This window comes from Podarcis melisellensis (assembly GCF_964234715.1).
Source record: "Podarcis melisellensis genome assembly, chromosome: 5".
Taxonomy (NCBI): Eukaryota; Metazoa; Chordata; class Lepidosauria; order Squamata; family Lacertidae; genus Podarcis; species Podarcis melisellensis.
The window spans coordinates 51,645,741-51,673,697 of record NC_138537.1 but is presented as its reverse complement, the minus strand read 5'-3'; the positions used below and the strand labels follow the sequence as shown (position 1 = coordinate 51,673,697).

The 27,957-nt window shown below is 39.3% G+C and overlaps 1 protein-coding gene across 6 annotated transcripts; it reads right to left on the bottom strand.

The window, feature by feature from the left end:
- Positions 1–4: 4 nt before the first annotated feature.
- SLC18A2 (solute carrier family 18 member A2) lies at positions 5–27,737 on the bottom strand. 6 transcript variants are annotated; one of them, XM_081912784.1, is made up of 16 exons: positions 27,661–27,737; positions 24,895–25,045; positions 20,577–20,934; positions 14,019–14,077; positions 13,305–13,388; positions 12,436–12,528; positions 11,437–11,526; positions 11,283–11,326; positions 11,143–11,203; positions 8,628–8,723; positions 7,153–7,231; positions 6,854–6,905; positions 5,088–5,151; positions 3,414–3,533; positions 2,280–2,413; positions 5–1,704 (listed from the first exon to the last, which is right to left on the bottom strand). In XM_081912784.1, exons 2-16 carry the CDS (start codon positions 25,013–25,015, stop codon positions 1,594–1,596), a joined length of 1,566 nt encoding a protein of 521 aa, XP_081768910.1. In that variant the 5' UTR covers positions 25,016–25,045; positions 27,661–27,737; the 3' UTR covers positions 5–1,593. The 6 variants fall into 6 exon arrangements, with proteins under 6 accessions (XP_081768910.1, XP_081768906.1, XP_081768907.1 ...); XM_081912780.1 differs by lacking the exon at positions 27,661–27,737 and adding an exon at positions 27,515–27,645; XM_081912781.1 differs by lacking the exon at positions 27,661–27,737 and adding an exon at positions 27,400–27,451.
- Between the last annotated feature and the right edge of the window lie 220 nt (positions 27,738–27,957).

Genomic DNA, 27,957 nt, shown 5'->3' with positions numbered 1-27,957 from the left:
ATCAAATTGTCCACCATTTATTTTGGGGGTTTTCCAAGAAATGATAACATTCCAAGTTGTTACTTTTCTGCATAATTAACAACAATAATTAATCTACAGCATCTCTAATTTTGACCAATATATACACTTACAAAAATATGTAAACAAAGTGTCTGCTTTAAGACACAAACCATCTGTTGATAAATGAAAGAAGGCACAGAGATCATGTTTTACAAACAGCATGACAAGTACATGACACTAAATATTTGATATTGATACATGGTCTATCATTTGTTGGAATTCTATTTTCACAACTAAGGACACCACACATCCTTTCATGAGCTCAGGTCCAAATGAAGGACAACACTGTTGTAGGGCTCAATGGACTGCTGAGTTGCCTACCAATTAGAAGAGGCAGGGGTATTACATTCCTCCCATATAGCAATCTACACAGTCCTCGTCTCTCCAAATCCCCTTGCTGCATGTTACTCTGCCCAGAGCAGGAATACTTTCTAAGGCTGTGGTTCTGTAGTCTCCTCATGCCCGAGGGCCAGCCAAGAGTGAAAATTTTACTACCTAATTGATAGCTCTTAGGTTTATATTATTTGGGCAGACACACAGGTCCCCCAGGAGACATTTGTGTCTTGCAACTCTCTTAATTAAAAATCAAAATAAAGCTTTAAGAAATAAAGAAAGAAAAAACAATTTCATCCAAATTGTTGAGAAGTTTCAAATCGACTAGGTGAAACTGTTCAGACATCGACCAGTCTTGCTTCTAGTGTCATATATTTGTCTAAACTGTCTTCTCTTGTGTTATATGGGAAGGATTGTCCATCTGCGAGTATTATGCATCTGTAAGTGTCTGACACAATTTGGATTTAATTTATGGTGTGCACCTAGTAACACTTGTCTGAAATTTAAATCATATAATGCAGTGTGAATCAGTATTTCTATACAGATAGATTTTTTCCACCTAAGTTGCACAAATGTGTTGGCAAGCAAAATATACAGCCATTTTTGTTTTAGTGCCTACTATCTGATAATAAGGAGTTCAATTAAATGTATCCTTCACAATTTCCATATTTTATTTTTCAATGATTTTTTCCTCTAGGAATAATGGGGAAATGCATATAATGAGGGGAATTACATATTCTATTTCATGGCTTCAAGGAAAGCTATTTAACAAATGCAACATTTTCATTTTTTTATGTAGTGTCCAATCAGATAATTTATCATTGTTAGTTTCAGGCACTCTCTGCTGCTGATCAGTCAAATAGAGAAAATGGTGGAATAAGCAAAGTGTTAATGAATGGACATTTGAAAGGCATAGATCTGGATTTAGATTTACACTACTAATTTAATCAAAAATATAGTGCATAATGTGAAATGCACAAATTCTTGACACTGTAGCAAACTCCTATAAAAGCTTCCCTTCTCCTTTTATAAGGCAGTAGGTAATCTGCTTCATAATAAAGGGCAATAAATAAAGCTACCTTTGGCTTTTTCTTGTTTACTATTTTACCATTAAAAGTACAGTACAACTAAAACGTCTTGATGAGATGTTCCACAGGAAACACTTGTATACATTAAACTACTTGATATGGCTTTCAGAAATTACTCATCACTTTCTGATTCTTCTTCATTATCGCCTATTGGATGTGACTGGATGTTGTTCTGCGTATACATTTTGGTTTTATAGTGACAGTTATGGTCCATAAGTATTGCCTGCAAAAGAACAAAGCTGTGCATTAGTATATCTGTTAAGCATTTTATTGCTTTCAGCAACAGATGGCTTAGAACTGGGACCAAGTATCTCCTAGCTTCTGTGCATGCACTGCAGCAATCCTGAGGGCTCTCACACTGAAATCAGATGCCTGAAGGTTCTCAAGACATTCCACTGTTCCTGAAGTTGCCTCAGGGTTTTGACACAATTTGTTAGCATGAGGGTTCAGAGAAGGTGTTAGTCATCTCAAATACCCTTCCATGTGAACTCTTCACAGTTACTTGAATTCCAGCATCAATGTGGCAAAGCCTCACACATCAAAGAAAACCAGATGTCTAACATGCACTGTTAATTCAAACTTCACCCAAAATATAGTAACTTTGTTACTGCTGGTTTCCAAAGATAAGCCAGCCTTGTAATTTTTTTTTTGTCTTGTGCAAACCAAGTTACCCCACTCAATACAAAATACTGATTTCAGCTAATGGAACATTACAAAATAGTCCATTTCTCTATTTGCTTATGTACTAAAATATATCAGAATTGAAATACAACAAAGCAAGAAAAAGTTTGTGCTTACAATTTTTTCTTCCTTGGCAGGAGGGCTGCGCAAAAACAAACACAGAGGAGCGAAGAGGATGTCAACGATTCCTATAATGGTCATGAGCCATGGGAATCCAATTGCCTTTGCAATGGCACCACCAGCAGATGGACCTTTGGGAAACACATTTAAAAAAATAAATAAAAGAAAAAGTCTTAGGGTACATACATAAGAAAAACAAGAACTAGCCTAAAAGAATCTGTGAACAAGAAAAAAAATAAGTCCTAACATAATATACTGTATGAGCAGAATTAAAAAACATTTGGTATGCTTGAAAACCTGTGTGTTGGAAAATTATTCATTTTTAAAATGCCTTTTAAAGCCAGTGAAAATAGTACAAATTCAACATGGATTTTAAAGCTACCCACTAGTTCAGTGCTTTTGTTTCATTACCAAGCAAGAGGCTTGACAACAGTTCCCATAATTACAGAAATGGAAGGCATTCTGCCTTCCCTCTATTCTCCCCACCACCACCAGGAGCCACAAATTAATACCAGTTCATGAGTCCTCTCTTTTTCTGTAATCTGTGGAAGCAGAATGTATGGGTCTGAAGTCTGCAAGGGCCTGGGCCTATAACAGGCCTGGGCCAGCTAAGATCTTAAGGCCACATCTCTCTTGGAGAGTAAACAGAAAGTAAGTGTGAAGGCGGGAGAGAAAATGAATGTAGATGAATGGAATGTCAGGGGTTTTGACTTCAGCCTAGCTAGTTTCTTGCTGTTCCTTACTGACCAGGTTGTGACAACTTTGTCATCCCTGTAAAAAGCTGTTATCTCTGTATGTAAGCAGAACACTATCATTGTTCAGTTCAGAAGACAGTCTAGCTGATGGAGTTTTCAATGCAATTGCCTTGTCCTAACAGAGACTTGGGTAGATATTTACCCCAATAGTGTAGAGACTGAACAGCATGACTGTGTGATACAGCTAATAGTGCCAATGGGAAAGGGATATTTCTTACCTTCTTCTACAGCCTTATCACCTGCATATTCTATGCAGCAAACCCCACTATTGTTGCAGCCTACCAGGCAGCTGGCATTGCCAGCATTTGCTCCAAGGCCTTTGTAATATCCTTTTGGTACTGTTAGATGCATTTCAAGAAGCAAATTCAGCTCTTACCTAAAGCAAATCCCATACAAAATGCAACATCTGCAATTGCATAGACACTTCCATAGACTGAAACATGGCGCAGATCAACAAGGTAACCCATAATAGGCATCATCGAAGAATCCACCATCCCTGGTTATAAGATAGGGAGAAATAAGTTTAGAAAACTTATTTTAAAGCATGAATATATGAAAAAACAGATAATAGTGAGACAATTGCTCATTTTTATGACCAATATGTTGTGTTCAATTTTCCTTATACCATCTTTGAATGTATGAAGGGTTTTTTCATTTTAAGATAGTGCCGTTGTCCTAAACACAAGATCTTCCAGCAAATGCAAAACCACCCTCTTCACAAAACCTTATACAATTATAATCTTTCACAGCCCTCTGACCCTTTTCTCCAGAATTGGAAAAAAATGATATTCAGAGAACTTTTAAGACCTTCAAAAGAAGCTAAATTTCTAAATATCAAATTATTTCATCACCTGTCAACTCCTGTACTGTATAATAAAGACACTTACGTGACTTTACTATTCTCAGCACAGTTTAAACACACTTGCTTGAAATAAGATGAGATTGCTAATATACCTGGTTGAATTACTTAAACTTGAATCTGTTCACCTGTTGCATTTCAGGCAATACATAAATTGCTCTTTGAAAGGAAAGGAACAGTAGGAAATTTACATTTTAAAAATTAAAAATTTATGTCATATAAATTACAAAGAATTTTAAGTTTTCTGACCCCACCCCCAGAAGCTAAAGCCCAAGCCAGAATTATTCACCTGTAGCTGTGGCCCACACCCACTGCTGTGAGCGGCAGTGCTGATCACCCATTAGCAGTGGAAGCTGGGAAGGGTTCTGGATTCAGAGCCACCATCCCCCCAAAAGCAACCATCTCTTAGGAAATGCAAATAAGCAGGCCTAATTCAGAAAGGATCAACACATCCACAGTCTAGAGAGCTTCCCTTGATTTTTTAAGCATATCCATCCATACGGAGTTTGGTAAGCAAAGCCACACATGAAAGTCTACTTACGGGCCTTACTGTTTAGAGTGACATGCTGCAACATAATCATTAAAATCTAGAACACAGCAGAGCATGGGAGGCAATCCCCATAAGTTAACTTAGCACTTTCCCCTTCCTTCCCTTTTCCTATCAGTCACTAGCCTGGTGCATATGCACCAGCCCTTACTTGAAATGCGATAACATGAATGCACACCTGGCAGGACTACTCCTCCCCAGTTATCACACAGGTGGACATTCACCCCATCTAGAGAAATCTAAACCGAGTCCTATCTATTAACAAATATATTAAAGTGCAGATTGTTTTTAACCCTATTAGCATGGGTGGAGCCAGGATTTTTGTGGGGGAGGGGAGGTCTTTGTTGGGGAGCAGAACCAATGTGATTGGTTAGTTATTTCTATTGTTTTACTTGATCTAGGGGGGCAGCTGCCCCCCCCGCCCCCATTGGCTATGCCCATGCCTATTAAGATAACATTCAAATGTGATCCTGTATATAACTTTGAAGTCATACTTTCAACCACTAAATCAAATTCCCAGCTACAGTTTCATTTACTTAGTATTTGTACAGTATATGCCACTCAATAACATACATTCTCTGAGCGACTCACAAAAAAATAGAATACATCAAAAAACAGAAACAAGTATTTTGTGTTTTCCTTACCAATGGCAAAACCAACCCCAAAATTTGGTGCTATGAGTCCATATATATTTCTAGCAAGTGGCACCTGAAAAAAGAAAAGCAAGCATTCAAAATCAAACATCAAGCTGCTTACTAGATTGTATCATATGACCTTCATTTAATTACTGGTGAGTGTTTCTTTCATCTGATCTATTAGCTTTAATCTGATCTATTAGCTTTCTGATCTATTAGATTTCTGCTAATGTTTATTGTACTGCTTTCACTGAACAATTATATTTGCAATTTCTCCTGCTTACCCTCATGAAAACTCTTCACATGCCAGTAGCTCACTAAGTCTTCAAATACTGAGGGGATCCCTAATCACGATCTTATATCCAGGGCAGCTGTCTACCAGCTCCTCCTCATACACTGGCTGAGACCCTACTTACCCACAGACTGTCTTGCCAGAGTAGTGCATGCTCTGGTTATCTCCCACTTGGACTACTGCAATGTGCTCTGCAATGTGCTCTACATGGTGACACCTTTGAAGGTGACTCAGAAATTACAACTAATCCAGAATGCGGCAGCTAGACTGGTGACTGGGAGTAGCCACCAGGACCATATAACACCGGTTCTAAAGGATCTTCATTGGCTCCCAGTGCGTTTTCGAGCACAATTCAAAATGTTGGAGCTAACTTTTAAAGCCCTAAATGGCTTCGGTCCAGTATACCCGAAGGAGCATCTCCACCCCCGTCGCTCAGCCCAGACACTGAAGGGTCTTCTGCTGGTTCCCTCACTGCGAGAAGCAAAGTTACAGGGAACCAGGTAGAGGGCCTTCTCGTTAGTGGCACCCTCCCTTCAGGTGTCAAGGAGATAACAGAACTATACAACTTTTAGAAGACACCTGAAGGCAGCCCTGTATAGGGAAGTTTTTAATGTTTGATGCTTTATTATGTTTTATAGATTCTGTAAGCCGTCCAAAGTGGCTGGGGAAACCCAGCCAGATGGGTGGGGCATAAATAAAAAAATGTTATTAATATTATGCTCTGTAGTCAGTAAGTTCTGACATACAGCGATCAAAGGGCAGGGTGCAAGGAGAAGGGTGCAGTGGCCAGGGTATCCTTTTCTTGCACTGTTCATATTATGGGCAATGGAAGGGAATTAACTATGCCAGCTCCAGCTCGAGCCTTTTAAAAGTGAGATTTTGGGGAAACGAGGGAATTGGATCATGAAGATTCACAGCCTCACCTGGCACTCCCCAAACGTGTCCTGATCCTGGCCCTACCACTGGCAGCTTTTTCCTGCCACACCAGGGACATCATGCCACACCATTCATTCCACCCACCCACAGAGGTCCACAGTTCATTAGGGCCCTTCAGCTGTCCTCCCAAGCAGCATATGATTGCTCCCTACTAGCATTAAACATGAAACATCTAATAACCCATAACAGTTTAGGTCAAGTTAAAAGAAGCTAATCAGCCATAGTGACGCTGCTGTAAATGAGGAGACTGTGTTCAACCACAAAATAAAGACAGCCCGGTTAAAAAAACAAATATAATAGAATCTTCCCGCAGCTCTCTTCTCCATATTCTCATGCATGAAACCAAAAAAGTATGAATGCTATAGCACCCTTCAGGGGATTACATTCAAATTAAGATTGAAGAAAGTTAGTGTCATCACTGAATCCCAAATACCCTCCCCCAATTTACATCTACAAATACCCACACCAAAAGGATAGAACCATCAGTAAATTATAGAAATTATAGAAATAACAGAATTTGCTCTTCAAAGTATCAACTTTTACTCACACACAAAATGCTTATTCCCACTATTACCATCCCAATTAGAGCACAAAGCCACCTATGAAAGAAGAAACATTATATTTTAGACACCAAGAAACGTAGGCACTAAACATGTGTTTTACTTCAGCATTTCTACTACAATTACTACTAAAATATTAACTTTAAAATAAAGCAGCAGGTTAATTTATTTATCATGAAAGCTGCAGTTTGTTTCTCATAATGCAGCTACCTGAAGGAACACTGAAAGAATAGAAAATACTGTACAACTGTGTTAAGGAATTAGATAATGTTTAAATTCAGCATACCGTCCCATTTTGTGTGCAAGGACCCCAAAAATATTAGTTCCAATCAGATAAGAGACACTGGCAGGAATAAAAGCAACGCCTGAAAAATATGAACGGGTTATCTTATCAACACTGGTTTCTGTGAAGCATTGGGAAAAGCAATAAGTTCAGACACAGCAGTTTTGATTAGAACATATCTAATGAAGGTCTTCAGCCTGAACCAAAAAAAAATTAATATCCGGTTTGTTTCAAGCCTTTTGTTTGATCTAGCAAGATTATCCATCAAATTTAGACCATTGTTATATTTAAAAAATAATACTTGCTATTGGACACCAGTATCTGTGCATAAGTGAAGTGGTGTGTGTGTGTATAAAACAAAAGAAAGGTAGCTTCCAAATTAAACACAATAATAAACTGTGTTAAAAGGAGATGAATTAAGATTAAGAGTATTGCAATCCAGACCTGGACGGGGCAGAATTTATTCAAACAGAGGGGACAAATTGCATCTGCAGCCCTGCTGCTCATGCCAGCCAGAGTGAAGGGGAGGGGGCAGAAGGCAGGCAAACATCTGACAGCCTGGACGTGGGACAGCAATGAGGTCCCATGTCATCATGTAATGGCAGTGAGGCTCAGCCCCTCTCCTTCCTCACCCCCAGAAAACAGCAGGTTACTTATAAGGATGAAATGGGTAAAACTCCCAACACATTGCCCTGAGCTTCTTGGAGAAAAGACAGGATACATATGTAATAACTTTGATCACGCATCTTCTCTTTTCCTATACTGAACTTGGGTTATGATAAATGTAAAATACCATATATACCAACACCAAACTCAAAAGACTTCAGCGGTTCATCTTTCTGTAGCCAAAACCATATCACTCATGCACAAGAACAGGATATCTAGAGATCTACAGAAGTACAAAAAAACACCCAAAAAAAACTTTGGAACAAACACTAAAGTAGGGAAGGGGAATAAACCAGCCCAATGAAGAATGAACATGCTCAGTGCACACAGAAAGCTGACACAACCAGGGGTGGGCTGTGCTGAAAAACAGGTGGAATGTAAAGGAGTTACTTGGGGAAAAGAAGGGAGAAAGACACACAGATATTTGTGTAGGTTAACAATTGCTTGATGCAACAATGCATAACAAACCAACCAAAATGAATGCTCAATGACAGCATCATATAACCTCTCATTGAAATCAGGATGTTGTTGTTGTTTAGTCGTTTAGTCATGCCCGACTCTTCATGACCCCATGGACCAGAGCATGCCAGGCACTCCTGTCTTCCATTGCCTCCCCAATAAATAGGTACCAAAGTGTCCCTTGATTATGTGCAATATAAACTATATAATGGCATACCAGCAATCTACAGTATTCACTCAATTGTCTAGAGACACATTTTTTAAAAAATGTAACCATTTGTCATATGATCTGAGATGGCAATCACAAACATTCTCAGGATCAGAAATACAATAAATGAAAGAAAACACTTTACCGAGTTGCCATTTTCTCGAACACATTGTCTCCATCATCCAGATGGGCAAAGCTGGTTCCAGCATAGCAATTGCCATATTTGAAAAACATATTGATCCTTGAAAAGAGATGGAAACAAATTGCTGGAATTGTTTCACTTAAATTCCAATCAACAGCTCGAAAAAGCAACACTTACAGAAACAAAACGTCTTTTGAAGACTTGCTTGTCAAATAATACAACACTGATTACTTCTAAATTACTAGTGTGGGAGGAAAGTCATTTAATCTGTAATTTCATATATAGTCCCGTTATCCCCCCCAAAAAAATAAAACCACCCAAAAGATTTCCCTATTTTCATTGCATTTCAGAATAGAAAGACAAAATATTTCAGTATGTGATGATACTGTGAAAGTGAACTCTAGTAGGAGCAACACAGTTATCAATAGGAGATTGCACCTGGTTCACATGCTCCGGTTGTAACAAAACAATTAATCTGAAAATATACTTCTAATTTTGTTCAGAAACAGTTTACTTTGTTGGACACAGATTTGTTAAAAACCTATTCCTCAGGTACTTGAAGCAGAATAAAAGAAGAACACCGAAGACTTTCAGTTGTATTCAATGTAGTACTAATGTGAATTTTTTGTCAGCTCATTTGCAATGGAACATGCTCCCCCTCATGCATCTCCTAAATCTGTTATTGGGATCCCACCAACTCTCTGGGGCAGATTTGAGGTTGATAAGGGGGGAAAGTCTCATTGTGCTAACATTAATCCATCCACCAGAACATTTAGTTGAATTGCCTTTTGTCCCTTTCATCCCTATGAGAACTGAAGCGTCGATCACTTGTTGGCATCCATTTGTCTCAAGAGACAATGGAGTGCACCTCCAGGGGTGAAGTCAGACCGAAGTGACCTTCCCAAGGTGCAAGTCTGGGCAGTGTGTATGGAGGTCCTGGGCTGCCCAGATGACAATACCCCCCTCTCAGCCTCACTAATGTGGTCCAAAGGAAAGCAGAGTGATACATCTAGCAGTTAAGGACTTCCCCTGCATGCAAAGACAGGCTCCAGCGAATTGATCATTTGTAATAAAATAGAATTGTTGCCTGGAGAGATAAAGCTAATGAGAACTAAGAGTGGATTCAAATGCACACTTTGGTACATGTGCATATACTTGTGGATGACATTCCCTATATGGTATATTATGAACTTGCATGCGTGCAAAACCTAAGCAGATTCAGGATGCAGTCCTAAACATACTTACTAGGGAGTAAACCATATTCAAGACAGGAGGACTTACTTCCACAGAAAACATGAATAGGACTCCATTGTCAGTACTGTAAGTACACACCCAAATTAATCTTAATTAAGGATTATTCTTCATGATAAAAAGCTGACAAAGATCACACTAATTCTATATATATGATGATGCATACATGTGGGCTGCCTTACTCTCTGCTGCTTAGCCTGTGATGAAATGGTCACCACTAATTTAACAGGATGCCAGATCCCAGCTAATCAAATGTTTAACAGGACAATGTCCCAATATATTGAGTGCAACTAATATATTCAAAAGAAAATGTGATATTCCATGTAAGGGACATGGGCTAAACAGCATTTGTCAATACATATCTGAATTTCAACTTTGGACTATTTGATATATTCTTGATGTACTATGCCGTGTGCAACAAAACGCACATAGGTTTATTTTGCCATAGCAATATATCATACTAATGCCCCATCATTATGGATTACAATATGTACATGTGACAAAGCAGGCAGTGTGGAATCATCATGCACACACTATGTTCATGCAATTTTTCCTACCTGGAAATCTAGGATGTTTGTCTTATGTAAAGAAGCCCTGAATCTACAAACTGCCACTCCACTTTGTCGAACAGCACATTCAGTGCTGAATGTACCTTCAAAACATGTTTATACCCTTTCGATCACAATTAAAAAATACAACAGACTCATGCTGCAGCCATTTACAGCTAAAGGAGCTTGTTATCTTTAAAATTCAAGTCTAATTTGTTTTAAATCACGGATAAATTATTTCTCCTAGTAAAGGCTCTCCTCTTGTAACACAGTTCAGCAAAAAAATGACCACTGCTGTCATTCTTTGTTCAAATATGCCAAGTTGCATTAGACTCTGTATGAAGAATCCCTAAAACAATATTGTGGTCTCACTAGTGCTGTGATCCTGAGGGCAAGAAGCAATAGTTCAGTGCTGTTCTTACAAAGATAAAATGTTATGTCTAATGTAATCTTTCCACTATAATCTCCACCTGAAAAACTCATGTCTATGAGCACAAGGTAGTAGATTTGTCCTTCTATCACAACTAAATACCTGAAAACAACACTGGCTGTTTGTTCACATTATAGTTTTAACCATAATGTGCACAAGCTGCATGCTGGTGCGTGCAGCTCAAGTGATCCTTCCTTAGTTGGACTAAGTTATCCTTCCCACAGACTACCAAATACAGATCAGAAATGACCACAACAAATAAATGCAAGTGTGCAATAACTGCAAATACCTGCAGCAATTATGATGTATGGATCCCTCAAGAGTGTCAGCAGCGATGCTCCTTTCTGACTCTATCAACAGATAAATAACCTCAGTTTTAGGGAAAGTGTAATACAAGCATTAAAAAAAAACAATTGTTGAACTACTTACTTCTGGTTGTATCCTGGATGGTTGCAGAATTAGCAATTGTATTGCTGCAGGAAAAGAAATCATAATGTTGGAGTATTTTTCAAAAATAAAAGTAGGTGACAATGTCACAATTCAAAGCTATTGGTCATGTCATAGATATGGGAATTTTACTTACCACCATCTAAAAGAGCCAATGCTGCTAACACCAGGAAAGGTGCTGTCTTCCCAACAAATTCATACATTACACTTCCAAAAGGTGGTCCCACTACAAAAAAAAAAGTCATTTACACATTTCTTAGGGTGGAATTCAACATACTGTAGTTCTAAGTGGGGTATGTACACAATGAATGAGGTCCACTCATGCAACAGGACTACAGTTGTACCTTGGAAGTCGAATGGAATCCATTCCGGAAGTCCGTTCGACTTCCAAAGCGTGGCTTCTGATTGGCTGCAGGAAGCTCCTGCAACCAATCAGAAGCCGTGGAAGCCCTGTCGTACATTTGGCTTCCAAAAGAACATTTGAAAACTGGAACAGTCACTTCAGCATTTTGATCGTTCGAGAGCCAAAATGTCCAAGTTCCAGGGCGTTCAATCACCAAGATACAACTGTATTCCATCGCCCTCCACCAAACCTGTTCTGGGAGTTCACACAACCCTCCTCCAGGGGCACAGAAGAGGAGAGAGGGGAAGTGGCACTGAACAAGCAGATCTTGTTCTAGCATATTTTAGCTATGTCACTAAAATGACTTTATGAAACAGAGGGAGGGCAAAGAGATACCTGTATATTAATAACTGAAATATTTGACACTTAGCAGAAAGGAACAATCCTGAAGCAAATGACTCAATTAAATGATATACAGCAGAAATAATTAAGATTACACAGCGCCTCAGGTATATCTTCTCCAATCTGTACCAATATGGAAACTCATACTAATTTACTAGAAACAGCAGAGAAGGCAAAGGCAGTGGTGTCCTGATGGCAGCAGCACTACCCCTGCTGGGATGGGGACTGCCTCCTCCACCAACACCACCCCCATTAGCCGCTGTTGATTAGAACATTTTAAATCATGCAATTATTGCAGTGTAGGTACATAAAGGCATCAGTGTATGAAAGAGATAGAACTTGGGGGGGACGGACCACACATTCTTTTTCAATGAATTTCCTCATACTAACCTAATACCCCCATAGCCATGCCTCCCAAGGCAATCCCCATTGCATTGCCTCTTTCTTCGTCATCAGTATACACACTGGCCAGCATACCCATACCTGCATAAGCAGTAAACGAAAAAGGACAAGTCAGTACTGATGATTTTTCTCAGTGTGAAAATCAGACAGGAAATCACACAGTGATATGAATAGCAAGGTACATATGAAGCACAAGAACATGCTTCATTTGTTCACAAAAAAAGCTAAACTTAGCAAGCTTCAGTTACAGATAGGTAGCCGTGTTGATCTGCCATAGTCAAAACAAAACAAAATCCTTCCAGTAGCACCTTAAAGACCAACTAAGTTAGTTCTTGGTATGAGCTTTCGTGTGCATGCACACATCTGAAGAAGTGTGCATGCACATGAAAGCTCATACCAAGAACTAACTTAGTTGGTCTTTAAGGTGCTACTGGAAGGAATTTTTTTTTGTTTTAGCAAGCTTGTTGAGAATAGAACACCCAAATGAGAAGGAAAAGGAATCCCAAGAGCCAAGAAGACCTGCAGCAAAATGTATCCTACCTCACACAGAATATATTAATATCATCTGACCTATAAAACTGAATTTTAAAACTTTTAAAGCAAAAGAAAATTATGCAATAATTATTTTAAAAAGCAACAATAATGGGGTCATTAGACCATTTAAGCTTATCTGTAAACAGCAAAAAGCTAGATGGACAAAATTTATCTGATTAAATAGAGGAAGTAAATGAAAGTAAAAATTATTTTAACTAAAGAAATACTTAGCTAAAACGACAGAGTCAAGAATATGTTGATTGCTCAAAATGACAGATCTAGCAACCACCAATCTATATCATGAAGTGCATATGAATACCTACCAGCTACAGAAGAACAAGAAGATCCGACTCCTTGAAGAGATCTTGCTATAAATAGTAACTTATAGCTTTCTGAAAAGGCAAACACTGTGGAAGAGACAGAAAACACCGACACAACTGTATTAAACTGAACTAGATTGATCCAGGATCTTGTAAAGGCATTTCACAATGCATTTACCATAAAAAAAACCACAGGAAGTGTCCCAAACCAGATACAGTTCACACTTGCTGGCAGAAGTGCTTTGCTGAAAATAGCACAGGAAGAGCCAAGCTAACGTCAAACCTCCATAAGAACATGGATACAGCACAAGGAAACATTCAGATGGATGAGCAGAAGAGCATAGAGTTTCCTCTTTAATTATTCTGCGGCTGCTTGTAAACTAGCAAAGGAAGGCGGGCAAAGTGGAAATGCCAGCCTTCCCTTCCCACTGACTGTGTTAGGTTGTAAATAGTGCTGCTGATTCAACATTTTGGACTGGACAAGAAAAGCAAATATTTTAGGCACCAAGCAACACCACCCAAATTGAAGCAAGGAATGATCATGTCCATACTATACTGTTATGGAACAATATAAGCAGGGAAGTTCCTCAGTACACTCATGCATGCTTTAAACTAGTCTCCCCATTTGTGTATTTCCTATCCGTCCACCCCTCCATCTCCAATATAATATAATATAATAATTTTTGGTGACATGGGCAGGGGAGGAAATGCACTTACTAATTGTTGAGACAAACATGATGCAGAAGCCAGCAAACATGGGAATCTGATAGCCTATTCTGGAAAACAAAACCAACACAATATTTTGGCTTGCTGTTTATGCTTTCCTGCATCTTAACATACTTTAAAAGACTTATTTCACTAGAAAGCTGCTTTAGAAAATTCAGTTACATGGGCCTCTCTGTGGTCTCTCCATTGGGCCTTACTATTTAACTAAACAAATACTAAAGCATCAGGTGCTATTGGACCATTCACTAAGTCCTAAATGCCACTAGTTATCAACAGGGCAGTTATCAACACATTTCTAGCAGATAGTGTCAAGGGGTAGAGGCAAGTCACCACTGCTTACTAGGAGAGGCGGGGTGGGATAAGGCACTGAGAAGGGCGTTGCAGTACAAATGCACCAGCAGGAGCACCAAATTGACTCTGCTGGTGCATTTGCACTGTGCCAACCTTGCCTGGCAAGCAGCAGCAAGTTACCTTCTAGATCAGGTAAGTATCTCTGCCCCACCATGCCAACCACAACTGTCATATATTGTGGAGCAAGAGGCAGAAAATTATGTTAAGATTTCATTTTATCTATTATATTAAATTTATATCCCAACTTTCCTCTAAGATGCTCTATATGATGTACCTTTCATCCTCACAACAACCCTATGACAGGACTAAGGTCACCCAATAAGCTTTATGGCTGAGCTAGGATATGAACGGTGATCTCCCAAGTCCTAGTCCAACACATTAACCAGTGCACCACACTGGCTTGGTTAATTTCTTGGCAGCATCTGCTTTGGGTAATGGCTACTTCCACTCTAAGCCACCAATTATTCTGGTAGATTGGAGGCTTTGCATCAGCACATTTCTCTTCATAATGCTCTGATACAATGCTTAGTTTGTCGTTCAGGAGGGGCAAAAGTGGAGCAGCTCAGAATCCAAAATGTTTAAAAAGGTATGTCTCCAGCTAAAAGAAAGTACTGATCTCCAGAAAAGTGTGCATTGTTAGGCTGATAGAAAGCAGGCAGTGACTAGCAATGTATGTATAAATTGCCAAGACTGTGTGAAAAGATGGATCCAGTATCACAGAACTGACTGGTAATGAGAATGTACATTAAAAAGAATGGTTTAAACGTTAAACCATTTATAGATTTATTTTCTTGCAATGAAATAATGTGGAAAAAGTATAATACCACATGGTATTAGCACATGGTAATAGCACAGTTCTATTATTTGTGCACAGTTAGCTGCACAGCTGTTACACGATACAATCCTCCAAGTGGTCTATAAGTGAAAGCCAGCTTTGCAGCTCAGATATCACATTGTTCCAAAACTCTATCTGTGATACACCTATCATATGCGGGTGGCGCTATGGTCTAAACCACAGAGCCTAGGGCTTGCCGATCAGAAGGTTGGCGGTTTGAATCACCGCAACGGGGTAAGCTCTCGTTATTCAGTCCCTGCTCCTGTCAACCTAGCAGTTCAAAAGCATGTCAAAGTGCAAGTAGATAAATAGGTACTGCTCCGGCAGGAAGGTAAACGCCGTTTCTGTGCACTGCTCTGGTTTTCCAGAAGCGGCTTAATCATGCTGGCCACATGACCCGGAAGCTGTATGCTGGCTCCCTTGGCCAGTAAAGCGAGATGAGCGCCACAACCCCAGAGTTGTCCACGACTGGACCTAACAGTCAGGGGTCCCTTTACCTTTACCTATCACACATTTTCCATCTGCAGAAACACTAACAACCTGTTTCACTTGCATCATATTTACTTAAAAGCACTTCTAAACAGCTTAATATTTTGAAATCTCTTCTACATTTAAAAAGTAGAATAGTATTATAAAAATTAAACACAAATTCAATGTTCCAAGAGTTCTGTCTGCACATAGAGTAGCCAGGTGAAAGAGAAGATAGGACTTCTTCACCTTTAATAGTTGTGTAGAAGAGGGAAGTTGAGTAGAGGCAGGCACAGCTTGTCATTCAAGCAACACCTGATGAAATTGTATCTTCTAAACAACTATTAAATGGTGCAAGAGCCATGTGCCCTTTTCCATTTGCAATCATCAGCAGTCTGGACAGTTTCACAACATGGAAGAACATGCATACATATGATGAGCAAACCCCACATGTTCTGTGGATCTGGCTGCCAGACTAAAGTTGTGTACCCACTATAGCAGGGAAGCACATTCAAAGTACATTTTCAATCAAATAATTCTGGGCATTGAAGCTGACCCCATGAGTTACATTTCCACCAACTTAAACAACAGTGCCCAGAATTATTTGAGGATAAGAATGCACTTTGAATGTGCTTAAATGTAGTGTGTATAAAAAACAAAAAGAAAAGTGGAGTAGGGCAGATTGATAGTTCTTTTCATCCCCGATCTTTAGTGTTCTCTGTTTCGGGACAATTTCACATGGGTACCAATACAAATGTGATGTATGCAATGTTCTTCATGCTGTCTTTGTGGGGATCCTTGGTATTGCATCAGGACTTGAATCCTTCTTGGGAAAGGAAGATGATGGTTCCATAAAGGTATTACATACAGATCTCCTAATTAATGGGCCAACTGAAGCTCTGACAGACATGTTATGGCCTTTTCTTCATAACATGATTGTGCATTGTGTGTGATAGTATGTGTGAGTGGAACATCATCCTGGAATTCCACTCATTGCTCTTTGTTTATTGGTGTCTTTCATGCATGGCTAATGTGGATGTATCACCAGCAAATGCCACCATAATCAGTAGGTGGAGCAGTTGCTAAGCACTCTGTGGGAGTGGATCACAATATTGTTGTTAGCTTTTGCTTCTACCCCTATTTTTTGTGCTTTTGACTTTGATGTTCAGAAACATGAAACAGGGCAAATCACCAGGACCAGATGGGCTGACCTCCAAGTACTATAAGTCATTGAAAGACTATTTGATACAACCACTGATGGAGGTCAGCAATGAAATTTTAGAGGGGAAGAAGGCGCCAGAATCGTGGAAAGAAGCTTTCATCACATTGATACCAAAATCGGAAATTGAAAAGACACAGCTTAAGAACTACCGTCCCATCTCCCTTTTAAATGTGGATTATAAAATATTTGCAGACGTTTTGGCAAGTAGATTCAAGAGGGTTTTAAACAAAGTAATTCATAAAGACCAGGCAGGCTTTCTCCCAGGTAGACATATGTCTGCCAATACAAGGAACATTATAGATATATTGGAGCTTTTACAAACAGACATAAATACTAAAGCTGTTTTAATTTTTATAGACGCGGAGAAGGCCTTTGATAACATATCCTGGAAGTTTATGAAAGGGAATTTAAAAGAAATGGGAGTGGGCCGGGGGTTTGAGAATGGGATTGATGCAATATATTCAGAACAAAAGGCTAAACTGATAGTTAACAATGTGGTTACAGAAGAGTTTAAAATTGAAAAAGGAACACGACAAGGCTGCCCGATTTCCCCGTTATTATTTATTTCGGTCCTGGAGGTGCTCTTGAACATGATTAGAGGGGACAGGTTGGTGGAAGGGATACAGGTCGGAGCGAAACAATACAAACTTAAAGCGTTTGCAGATGACTTAGTTCTGACATTACAGGAGCCAGAATCTAGTACGAAAAGAGTATTACAACTAATTCAAGATTTTGGTCGGGTGGCGGGATTTAAACTAAATAAGCAAAAAACCAAGGTGTTGGGAAAAAACTTGACAGATATTGAGTCGGAACGGTTTCAGAGAGAGACAGAGTTAACTGTGGTTAAGAAAGTTAAATACCTAGGGGTAAACATAACAGCAAAGAATTTGAGTCTGTTTAAAGATAATTATGAAAAATGTTGGTCTGAAATTAAGAGAGACTTGGATAGCTGGTCAAAATTGAAACTTTCATTGTTAGGTCGAATAGCTGCTATTAAGATGAATGTATTGCCAAAAATGTTATTTTTGTTTCAGACATTGCAGATTGTAGATAAAACGGAGTGCTTCCGGAAGTGGCAGAAAGATATCTCCAAATTTGTCTGGCAGGGCAAAAAGCCCAGAATTAAGTTTAAGATATTAACGGACGCAAAAGAAAGAGGGGGCTTTGCCCTGCCAGACTTAAAGTTGTACTATGAAGCCGCAGCTTTCTGCTGGCTAAAAGACTGGCTACTTCTGGAGGACACGGATGTGCTGGATTTGGAAGGTTTTAACAATGCATTTGGATGGCATGCATATTTATGGTACGACAAGGTTAAGATCAACAAGGTCTTTAAGAACCATATTGTCAGAAAAGCAATATTTAATGTCTGGACAAGATACAAAGACTTATTAGAAAACAAAACACCGAGGTGGCTGTCACCTTTGGAGGCTAAGGCCCGAAAAAGACCCAATATGGAGGCCAATTGGCCAAAATATTGGGAAATACTAGAAAGGGATGGAGACAATTGGAAACTGCAGAGTTTAGAGAAAATGAAAGATAAAGTGCGAGACTGGTTACACTATGCTCAGATTAAGGAAGTGTTTAAGATTGATAAAAAGTTAGGATTCCAGGTGGAGAAATCGAAACTGGAGACAGAACTGCTAGAACCTAAGACTAAGGTACTTTCAAAAATGTATAACTTGCTGCTGAAATGGAACACACAAGACGAATTGGTTAAATCGGCTATGATAAAGTGGGCCCAGGATATTGGGCACAACATTATGTTTGAGGACTGGGAAAGGTTATGGACCACCGGGCTGAACTTCACAGCATGTAATGCTCTGAAGGAAAATGTAATGAAAATGATATATAGATGGTACATGACCCCAGTGAAATTGGCTAAAATATACCATTCGTCTGATAACAAATGTTGGAAATGTAAGGAAAATGAAGGAACATTTTTTCACCTCTGGTGGACCTGCCCTAAAGTGAAGGCCTTTTGGGAAATGATATACAATGAGTTAAAAAAGGTATTTAAGTATACCTTCACCAAGAAACCAGAGGCCTTCCTTCTGGGCATGGTCGGCCAGAACGTGTTAAAGAAGGACAGAACATTTTTTATGTACGCTACAACGGCGGCAAGGATACTTATTGCTAAGAGCTGGAAAACCCAAGATCTACCCACACTGGAAGAATGGCAGATGCAGCTGATGGACTATATGCAACTGGCTGAGATGACTGGCAGAATCCGCGACCTGGGAGAGGAGAGGGTCGAAGAAGACTGGAAGAAATTTAAGACTTATTTACAAAAGTACTGTAATTTGGTTGAATCCTAACAAGGAAGCCAGAGTAGAAATAACTGTCTACCATTAAATTATAATTTTTTATTGGAGTTTAACCTAAATATTGCATTTAAGAGCATAAACAAGATGATAATTTGCTTGGAAAAATTCGTTTTTAATGATGAAAGTGGAAGCGGGAGACGTGAGGGAGTCCGCAATAGAATGAAAGGATGTTATGAAACCTATTCTGTTTGTTAAATATGTATCTGTTAAAAATCTTAATAAAAAATTTTATAAAAAAAAAAACAGAAACATAGGATTGTGACACTGGGTGGAATCCAACATGGAGAATGTTCTGTGAGTGCAAGGATTTCCCCAGCAGCAGAAAGGGCATGAGATACACTATTATAGATTTTTAGCTCTGCTTAGCTATCAGTAATATGCCTTATTTAGTCTGTTTAAACTGTGATCCATTACGGTAAGTGTGCATTCTTCAGTTATATGCTTTTTGTGCTTTAATAAAACCTGCTTTCCTCACTCAAGCATGCATATTGCCTCTGAATCCATAAAGTAACTTACTGTGGCAACACAATTGGCCTTAGCAGAATAGATAGCTGCACAGCCTGCAACCAATTTCTGCTACTGAGTTGACCAGCCTGTGACCTGTGATACAAATTCCCCTGGGCTGAGGACATTGGCACCTGCTGAAATTGGGGGTCTTGGTGCCTCACTCCCAGACTTCCAACTAGTTTTTAATTAACCAAGCAAGATGGTGGCCTGTTTGTATGAGATACTGTTTTATTGCATTTTGGAATATGCTGGAAACTGCTCAGAGTGGCCAGTGCAACCCAGTCGGATGGATAGGTTACAAACATCATCATGATTTAGATTTAGATTTAGATTATATATATTATTCTGAGATGTAAAAATCCAAAACCTTCAGAAGCTCTTCAATCTTACAATTTCATATTTTGTGGTTGTATGAAATAACCCTGAAAAGTTCTGAAGACAAAAATAAATATTCAAAAAATTTACAAGTATAACAACCACTGTTACGCATTTCTACTTCACACATGCTGGTATTTATCCTGGTATAAAAGAGGTTCATTCTTTCTACAAAAGCCTTCATAAACAAGTGCTATTCAAAGAATACAGAAGGAAGGAGATGTTAAAATTATTTAACGTAACCAACAGAAGCCCCTGTTATTTAAAAAATATTGCAGGCTTAGAGGAGATTTACTATTCAGATATATATTTTAGTAGGAGCAATCCATTAATGTGAGCAATCAACGAAAACATACACATAATGCAAATGATTAAAGGGAAAAGGCAAACCTCTCTCAGAAATGCTGGTATATAAACTGGCAGATCAGTATTAAATGCCACTTTAGTGCGTAAGAGATAGAGCATACCTATTTGTCATTGGCCCTATAAAAGGGTTAGTAAGCAGCTGCACGGTTGCTTTGGAAGCAAACAACAAACCAACTTGGACATTTTCATTTAGCAGGTCTTTGTCTTCCTTGGGGCAGTCAGAGGATGGTGATGCCTTAGTCATATTTGCCACCATTTGCTCTGTCCAAGCGTGATAAAAATCTCCTGGTCTTGTCCCTTCAGAATGATTTCCAGTAATCATTGTGGAGTTGTCATAATAGGAGAAGATACTTTGAAAACTATTCAGGCTTGATGTAGATGTCTCCGGCCTAATAGTTTGGATTTCAGTTGCATTTTTTTGGTGTGTAATGCTGTACAAGTAACTGGGAATAATTGGCACTGAAAAAGCAAACAGAACAAATATTATATAAGGAAATATACAAATACCACTATCAAAACACATATAAATGTTATAACTTTGCTGGATCAAACTACAAGGAGATTATGTAAGCTTTCATGTTATACAGTACTTATTGCCAGAAATCATGGAAGAGGACATAAGTTATAACTGAATCATAAGCTGTGATCCTTACAAAATATGTGCAGGAAGTTCTCATGCAAACTGAAACACTGACACCTTAGGCACCTTCCTATCTTACCTCCATCTTTGGGGGAAACATAGGTGCCGCTACTTTCTAAAACAATGGAAATTCAACCTCTCTCCCCTACTCTTTTCCATACGGTCAGGAGAATTTGCAACAAGGCTCAACAAAGTTCTGCATGGCATCCATTTTCAATGCAAAGTTCATTTCTCTAAAATGCAAGGAAACTAAACTATAAAGTTCCCGAAAAAATTTCCAATGTTTGGCAAATAGAGAGTGCCAATTTATCAAATATTGTGGGGGAAGGGCTTCTGGATAGACTTGAGCACCAGCAACCAGTAATCCAGCTATTAGGTACTAAATGTATGAGAGGACAGGTCAAGGGAGAAGGGAAAGACCCATATAGTTGATGAAACAGATTTAAATGTTTTTCATATGAATAGGAAAATTTAGTATTTCACTTTTTATTATGTAAATTGCTTTGAGACACCTTAGTGCAAATATGTAGCTAATAATAATACTGTAATTAAGATGAATTTCTTTGTTGGTTTGATAATGTGGGTATAATATACTTTGAAAGATGTATTTAATATATCTGTTGCTTTTTATGGAACACATTTATTCTTTATTTACTGTTGTGATTTGAGTATAATTTGAAACAGTGACATATAAATAAGCATCATTATTGCAAAATAACAGTGGGGTAAGTTTTGATGAAAAGAGAAGTGGGATTATGCTCAAATCCATTTCTAAATGGATAGGGCTTGGGAATGCACAAACAGCTGGAAAATTGTGAGTGGAAGCCATGCCTAAACTGATTTTTAGTTCTAACACAAATCAACAGTTTTAACCTCTATACCCCACAGACTCAAGTGGTATTTTTGATATGAATTACAAAACAAACTTCCAATCATTTAAAATCAAGAATGAAAGTGATGCATGCAATGCACACACTTCCCTTTCATAAAAGAATTGTCCTTCTGTGTCTCATATATATTTCATTTGTTGATGCAAAAGAAGCACTAATATTACAAGAGTAGGGGAATAAAATATAAACAAGAGATGTTTATACTGAAAGTCACCTAACTGCTATTGTCTTCAACACATCACAATAATTGTTCCAATAGGCTAAGAATTGTTTTATTTACAATTCCCATCAGCACCTGCCAGTTGTAGTAAACATCTAGAGAGCATTGTGTACTCATAGTACAAGTTTCATTCAGTATCTTTTATAAGGAACATTATATTCCTCTTCTGCAGGCCTTTTACCAGAGTTCTTTATTTTCATTGTTCTTTGTTTTATTATTAAGTTTATTTATTCTTCAAACTATTTTACACAAAGCTTGAACGTTAAAGAATAAAGGATATATACAGACTAAAATGCAGCACTTGCAATTAAGTCCCACTGATTTCATTGGGAGCTAAGTCACAGCTATTTTTTATTGATTTCAAAGAGACTTAAAGTGTAACCAAAGAGGCAGAGAAGCAACTTGCCATGGCCCTGCCTCCTACATGATCTCATGCTCCTGACAATAAAAAAGCTGGAGAATCCCATATAACATTGGCTTTACCACCACTAGTACCTTGTTCCTTTTATATAATGCAGGAAGGATAAAGCTAAACTCTGAAAGGTAAGATTAAACTTCTGCATGCGATTTAAAATCCTAATTACATCCTAACTGTATTGAAAGGAAGGAAACGAGAACTAAAAATAGTAGAAGCAGGTGAGGCAGTATGTTTTATCAGGAAATATGAGTGACAAAATCAACAGTCATTTACGTGCATCAAGACTTGCAGATGTCTGGATCGATTTACTGTGGCAACAATTATATTTATTTAGGAAACCTTTCTGTCGAGATGTGAAAGGCCAAGTGATACAGCAACAAATTTGCAAAAGGGTGTTTTTCAATTTCAGAACAAAATAGCAACTCTGGCAAGAATATAACATCAAACACACAGGAAAATAAACACTTCAGAGTGTCACTCAGACACATTGTATTGCTCCTGTTAGAGCACAAACCGCCATAAAAAGGTGCTATTCAAATAACTACCCAAACAGTTACATGGTGCTTTCAAGCAGGGAGAGGGGGAAGATGCAAAGCACCCAGAAGGCAGGAGTATAAACTGGAACAGCTAGGAAATCTAGACAACTGAGACAGGAAAATGAAGATATGATAATCAACTTCAAATGTTATCAACATTTGGAAAGTCCATTTTTGAAGCCAGTCCCATTCCAAATTATTTCACTATGTTGAAGTGGCGGTCTGAATAATGAAGGCAAAGCTAGGTTTATAGTTAGGGGGAAACCCCATAGATGTCAGATTATTATTTTTTAAAAGCAAATCTCCTTAACATCAATCACACACATAACTTGGTAGCAGAATTAAATCCAGGTTGACACTCAAGGTTTCATGTGTGTTTGTGTGTGTTATAGTGGGGGAGATACAAGACAGAAGAGCATCAGCTCTATAATTTATGGATTTCAGTTTATTTTGGTAAACCTAGACTGCACAGCAATAAGGAATTTGTAAAATGGGCTTCCACGATACTTTGAAATGCTGAAGAAATCGTGTATAGAGCATGGTGGATTTAAACTGAGAAAAGAGGCCAACTTAAAGGACAAGTATAAAGCAATCTGCAGCACATAATTTCTGATTAAGCACTTTATTAACTGGTTGCAACAACAATTAAAACACTTGGGTCTATATTTAAACAGAGCCTTTATTCTGCCAAGGAGCATCCTGGAACCTAGTCCCTCCCAGCAAGCAGAAGCAACTTACCCACCATGCTGTCCACTACTGAGTGAGTATTCAATGCCATGGAAAGAAATTTTTCATGCCTTTTCATTGGCTACATTCAGACAGCAAGATAAACAATGGTTTATCTTGGTAGCAATGTACTGCAGCAAGCATCATGTTCTTATGTTGCTTTCTCAGGTTCCTCACTTTACAGCACTGTGGATGCATTCCTCCCCGCCTTTTGACGCCTAATTACACAAGATAACATCTCGGTAATGGCATACACATACAACCCAGAGTAATCAGGAAACTTGTGTTATTCCGCGATAGTAACCACTTGCTTCAAACTTGGCCCTACAAGCTGACCAGCAAAAACAAGAGCAGGGCAGCTTAAGAAGATTTCACTATGGGTTTAGTAATGTTAGTAAGTCTACTCTGAGTAAAACTAGGTTGAATGCCAACCTAACAGTATATTGGTATTGATCATACCTTGCTGAAGTCAAATAATGACCTGCATTAATATGGGTGTCGTGTTTACTTCTCTGGCCAATTCTTATTAAATACAAGCAGTGGTGCAAGTTTATTCCATCTGTGGCCATATTCATAATCTATGATGACTAAATGCTGTAGCTTTGCAAAGCTAAATAGTCTCATAAGCTCAAAGATGAAAAAGAGCCTATCAAAAGGAAACATGCATCTCAAGTCCTATCCTCACTGTCATTTTGGTTTGTGAAACCACAAAGGAAAGTACTGTAGATTTTTAAAAAAAATAATTACATTGCTATTTTTGTCTTATGAATTTTTTTTTATTATTCAAAGCATTATTTGACGGTTCCTGCAGATATCCACAGAAGCAATACTATTATAATTGTAACTGGAAATGGTTAAGCGATATGTCCTAACAAATGGCTAGCTATGTTTATAAAGAAATCAATTGCAGTTTCATAGCAATTGTAGCATTTTAGCCTCCTTTAATGGTTGTTAAAAAAAACAAGAGGAAAGAATAAAAAACTACATACCAACTACAGTAAGCAACATGTTGTCCAAGAGCAGAGCAATGAAGACAATCAACAAGATTAGTTTCCGGGATTGCCGACTCTCTCTGAGCCAGCTGAGGACACCGAATTCACTCCAAGCCATGGTTTAGTTTCCCTTGAGTAATGGCTTATACTACAAACATAAAAAATAATATTTTAATACAAATCCAAAATTAAAATGCCTCATCCACTTTTGTTTTCAAGGCAACCTTCTTAAGGAAGAACATGATTTCCAATCTGTCACCAGAAATGTAAGAGATGTTTGCTTCTCTTCCATTCCTGGGCATAATAGGGAGGGGTCAATGAGGCCGCTTCTGCATTTGGGACCTACTTATAATAGCCAAGTACTGTAAATCAATGTTTTCCTGTGATCACTATGAAAACAAATGATAATTCCAGCTAAGCTCTCATCATTGGTTTCAGCATTACCATTCTAATTTACTATACAAAAGCCACTTGCCCTTTTCATAAAACTGACTACCAAAAAATAAACTGTGCCAAGTCCAATTATGTAGGATTTAAAAGAGTTGTGGGGAAGGGTGGAGATAGAACTAGCAATGAAGTGCACCAGCACCCAAACATATTAAAATAAGGGCAATAAAGATGCATTCAAATACAGTATGAGCATTAACTGAACTGGTATAAATGGAAGATATCTCTAGCCAGCAGGTTTCATTTCCACTTCTGTATTAATTAATCCCTCTACACATATTTCCCAAGGCAAAGAACATCAAGCACTTCAGCTTCATTTAGAATATTCTCAAAGCACTATGAATGGTCAGCAGTATCCAGTGAGTATGTATCTTCTGCTTAGCTTTCAAATCATAAACATCTAGAACTCCAAATGCTACAAATATATACATTTTTAAAAGAAAATCTACATTCAAAGAGGACTGAACACATCTCTCTGAATTATGTTTTGTTCCAATTCCCATAATAGAAAATGCTCACATTCTAATTCTTCACTCCTTAATCTAGTTTGGCCATAAACAAACAGGATATCAGACAGGAATAATGGATTACTAACATTTGACTTCTCAAAACCCTAGTTGAAACTCCAGACCGGGGATCCCTACATTACTGCCGCAACTTGGGCTGTGAGGACAAGATACTCATCACAATGGGGAAGGGGCAAATCTGCCTCAAAGCGAGACTCCTGCACCACCTTGATCTATCCCTCAAATTCCCCTCTCAGAAAAAATATGTCTCTCCTGTTTTCTAACCTGCAAACAGGGCAAATTGTAGTTCAACAATCATGTCTGATTCAACAGGTTGGAGAAGTGTCCTTCACACAAAGGACTCAAAGTAAGGATGCTATTAACACAAAGGCGTATTATTGTGCGAACTTCCAAATGCATGTAAACCCCACTATACACTCTCGCTGACCAACAATTACACTCCCTTCTGACTGACAAAGCAGTTTTTGCACCAGAGACTGGTTGCTGTTTTTCTGCAATTGCATTTGGGTAGAGGTTCATTACATGGATTTACTGTGTGTCCTGCTAACTAAGAAAGCCTTAGTTTTGAACCAGCCATGTAGTGGGAGCACAGTAGATGACTGAAATCTCCATTCATCAGAATGGAATCTGAATGTATATTTGGCACTGTCCCAAAAAAACAGCCTGTGTTACACAACAAGACACATAAAGTGAACTCGGCGTGCACTTTCGGAGCACTACCTTTGTGCTCCCTGTTTTCCTCCACTGTCCTCTCCTACAAAGTGCTGAAATAAACCTGTCAACAATTAAACCAGCTTGGAAGCCACTCTCTCTAACTTACAAGCAGCTTCCTAAACCTAGATGCGTTGAAAGTCCAGCAGTGAGCCAAATGTTCTTTGTGCATGCTTAGAAGCACTCTCACCCAATTTCAGGTCTGACCTTAGTGCAGAAACACCCTTACTTTAAGGCCTTCAAGAAACAGCAGCCAATTTACAAAGCTAATAACCCACAGGGGCCAGCATCAATTTTTGAGCCAGCCACAGCAAGCAAGGTTACTGGGATTAATGCTTCTAGACCACTTCTATTGCCCTTTTTTCAATGCTTATTTGAGTATTTTGTCACCTCCATTGCCCAACTAGATACTTTCCCTGCTCCATCTCAGTATCCCACACAGCAGGGGTGGGGCAGCTGCAGCCCTACAGATGCTATTGGACTCCAAAACCCATCAGCCACCCCCATCCAGCATGTGTGGCTTAATGGTTACAAAGTGAACCTGGATCAGTCCCTGCCTCACAGGGTTGTTGTGGGGATTGAAGGAGGAAGAGAACCGCGTGCGCCACCTTGAGCTCCTCGGAGAAAAAGGTGGGATATAAACGCAATGAATAAATAAATGTCGAGGGAGATGGGTGTTCCAGTCCAGCCATGGGCACAGCTTCCCCCCACCCCTGCTTTGCAAGGCCTAAATCTCGACGTTTCCCTCCCAAGTATACCTCGCATTCGTGACCCCTTTTTCCTGCCCGCCCCCCTCACTTCTCCACGTGAGACCCACCCCACGCCTCTCCCTCTGGGCGCGCCGCTCGCCCTCACTTTTTTCCCGCCTTTTCTCTCGCCTGCTCCCCTTTCCCGCCTAAATTCCCTCCCCGCGCGCCAGGGGCTTCGCTTACCCTCCTGGGCGGGCGAGGCTTCCCCAGCCGCGGTCCCCCGAGCTCGCCGCTGCTTGCCTGCTGCCCTCCGCCTCAGCGAAACGCCGCCTCGTCCTCTCCAGCAGAACTCGAAAGAGCTCCCAGCGCCTCTGGGCAGCTCCACTTACCAGACTCCTCTCTGACGTCACGCCAGATCCTTATCGCTCCCAACAGACTCCTCTGGGGCGCTGCTTGTTCCAAGCAGGCACCCAACTCGACTCAGGCGTCTCTCCCAGCCCCCGCTTTTACTCCCCGCGTCACCTCGCCGCTGCCTTGGACCAAATGCTCCCCGCTTGCAAGGAGCTCCCGGAGGATGCTCTGCTCAGGCGGCTCTGCCAGACTTTGGCAAGCGCCTGGCTTGGAGGTCCGGGAAGAAAGCAGCAAAACCATCGCTTGCTGCCGTGCACTTGGTCCCTGTTGCAGCT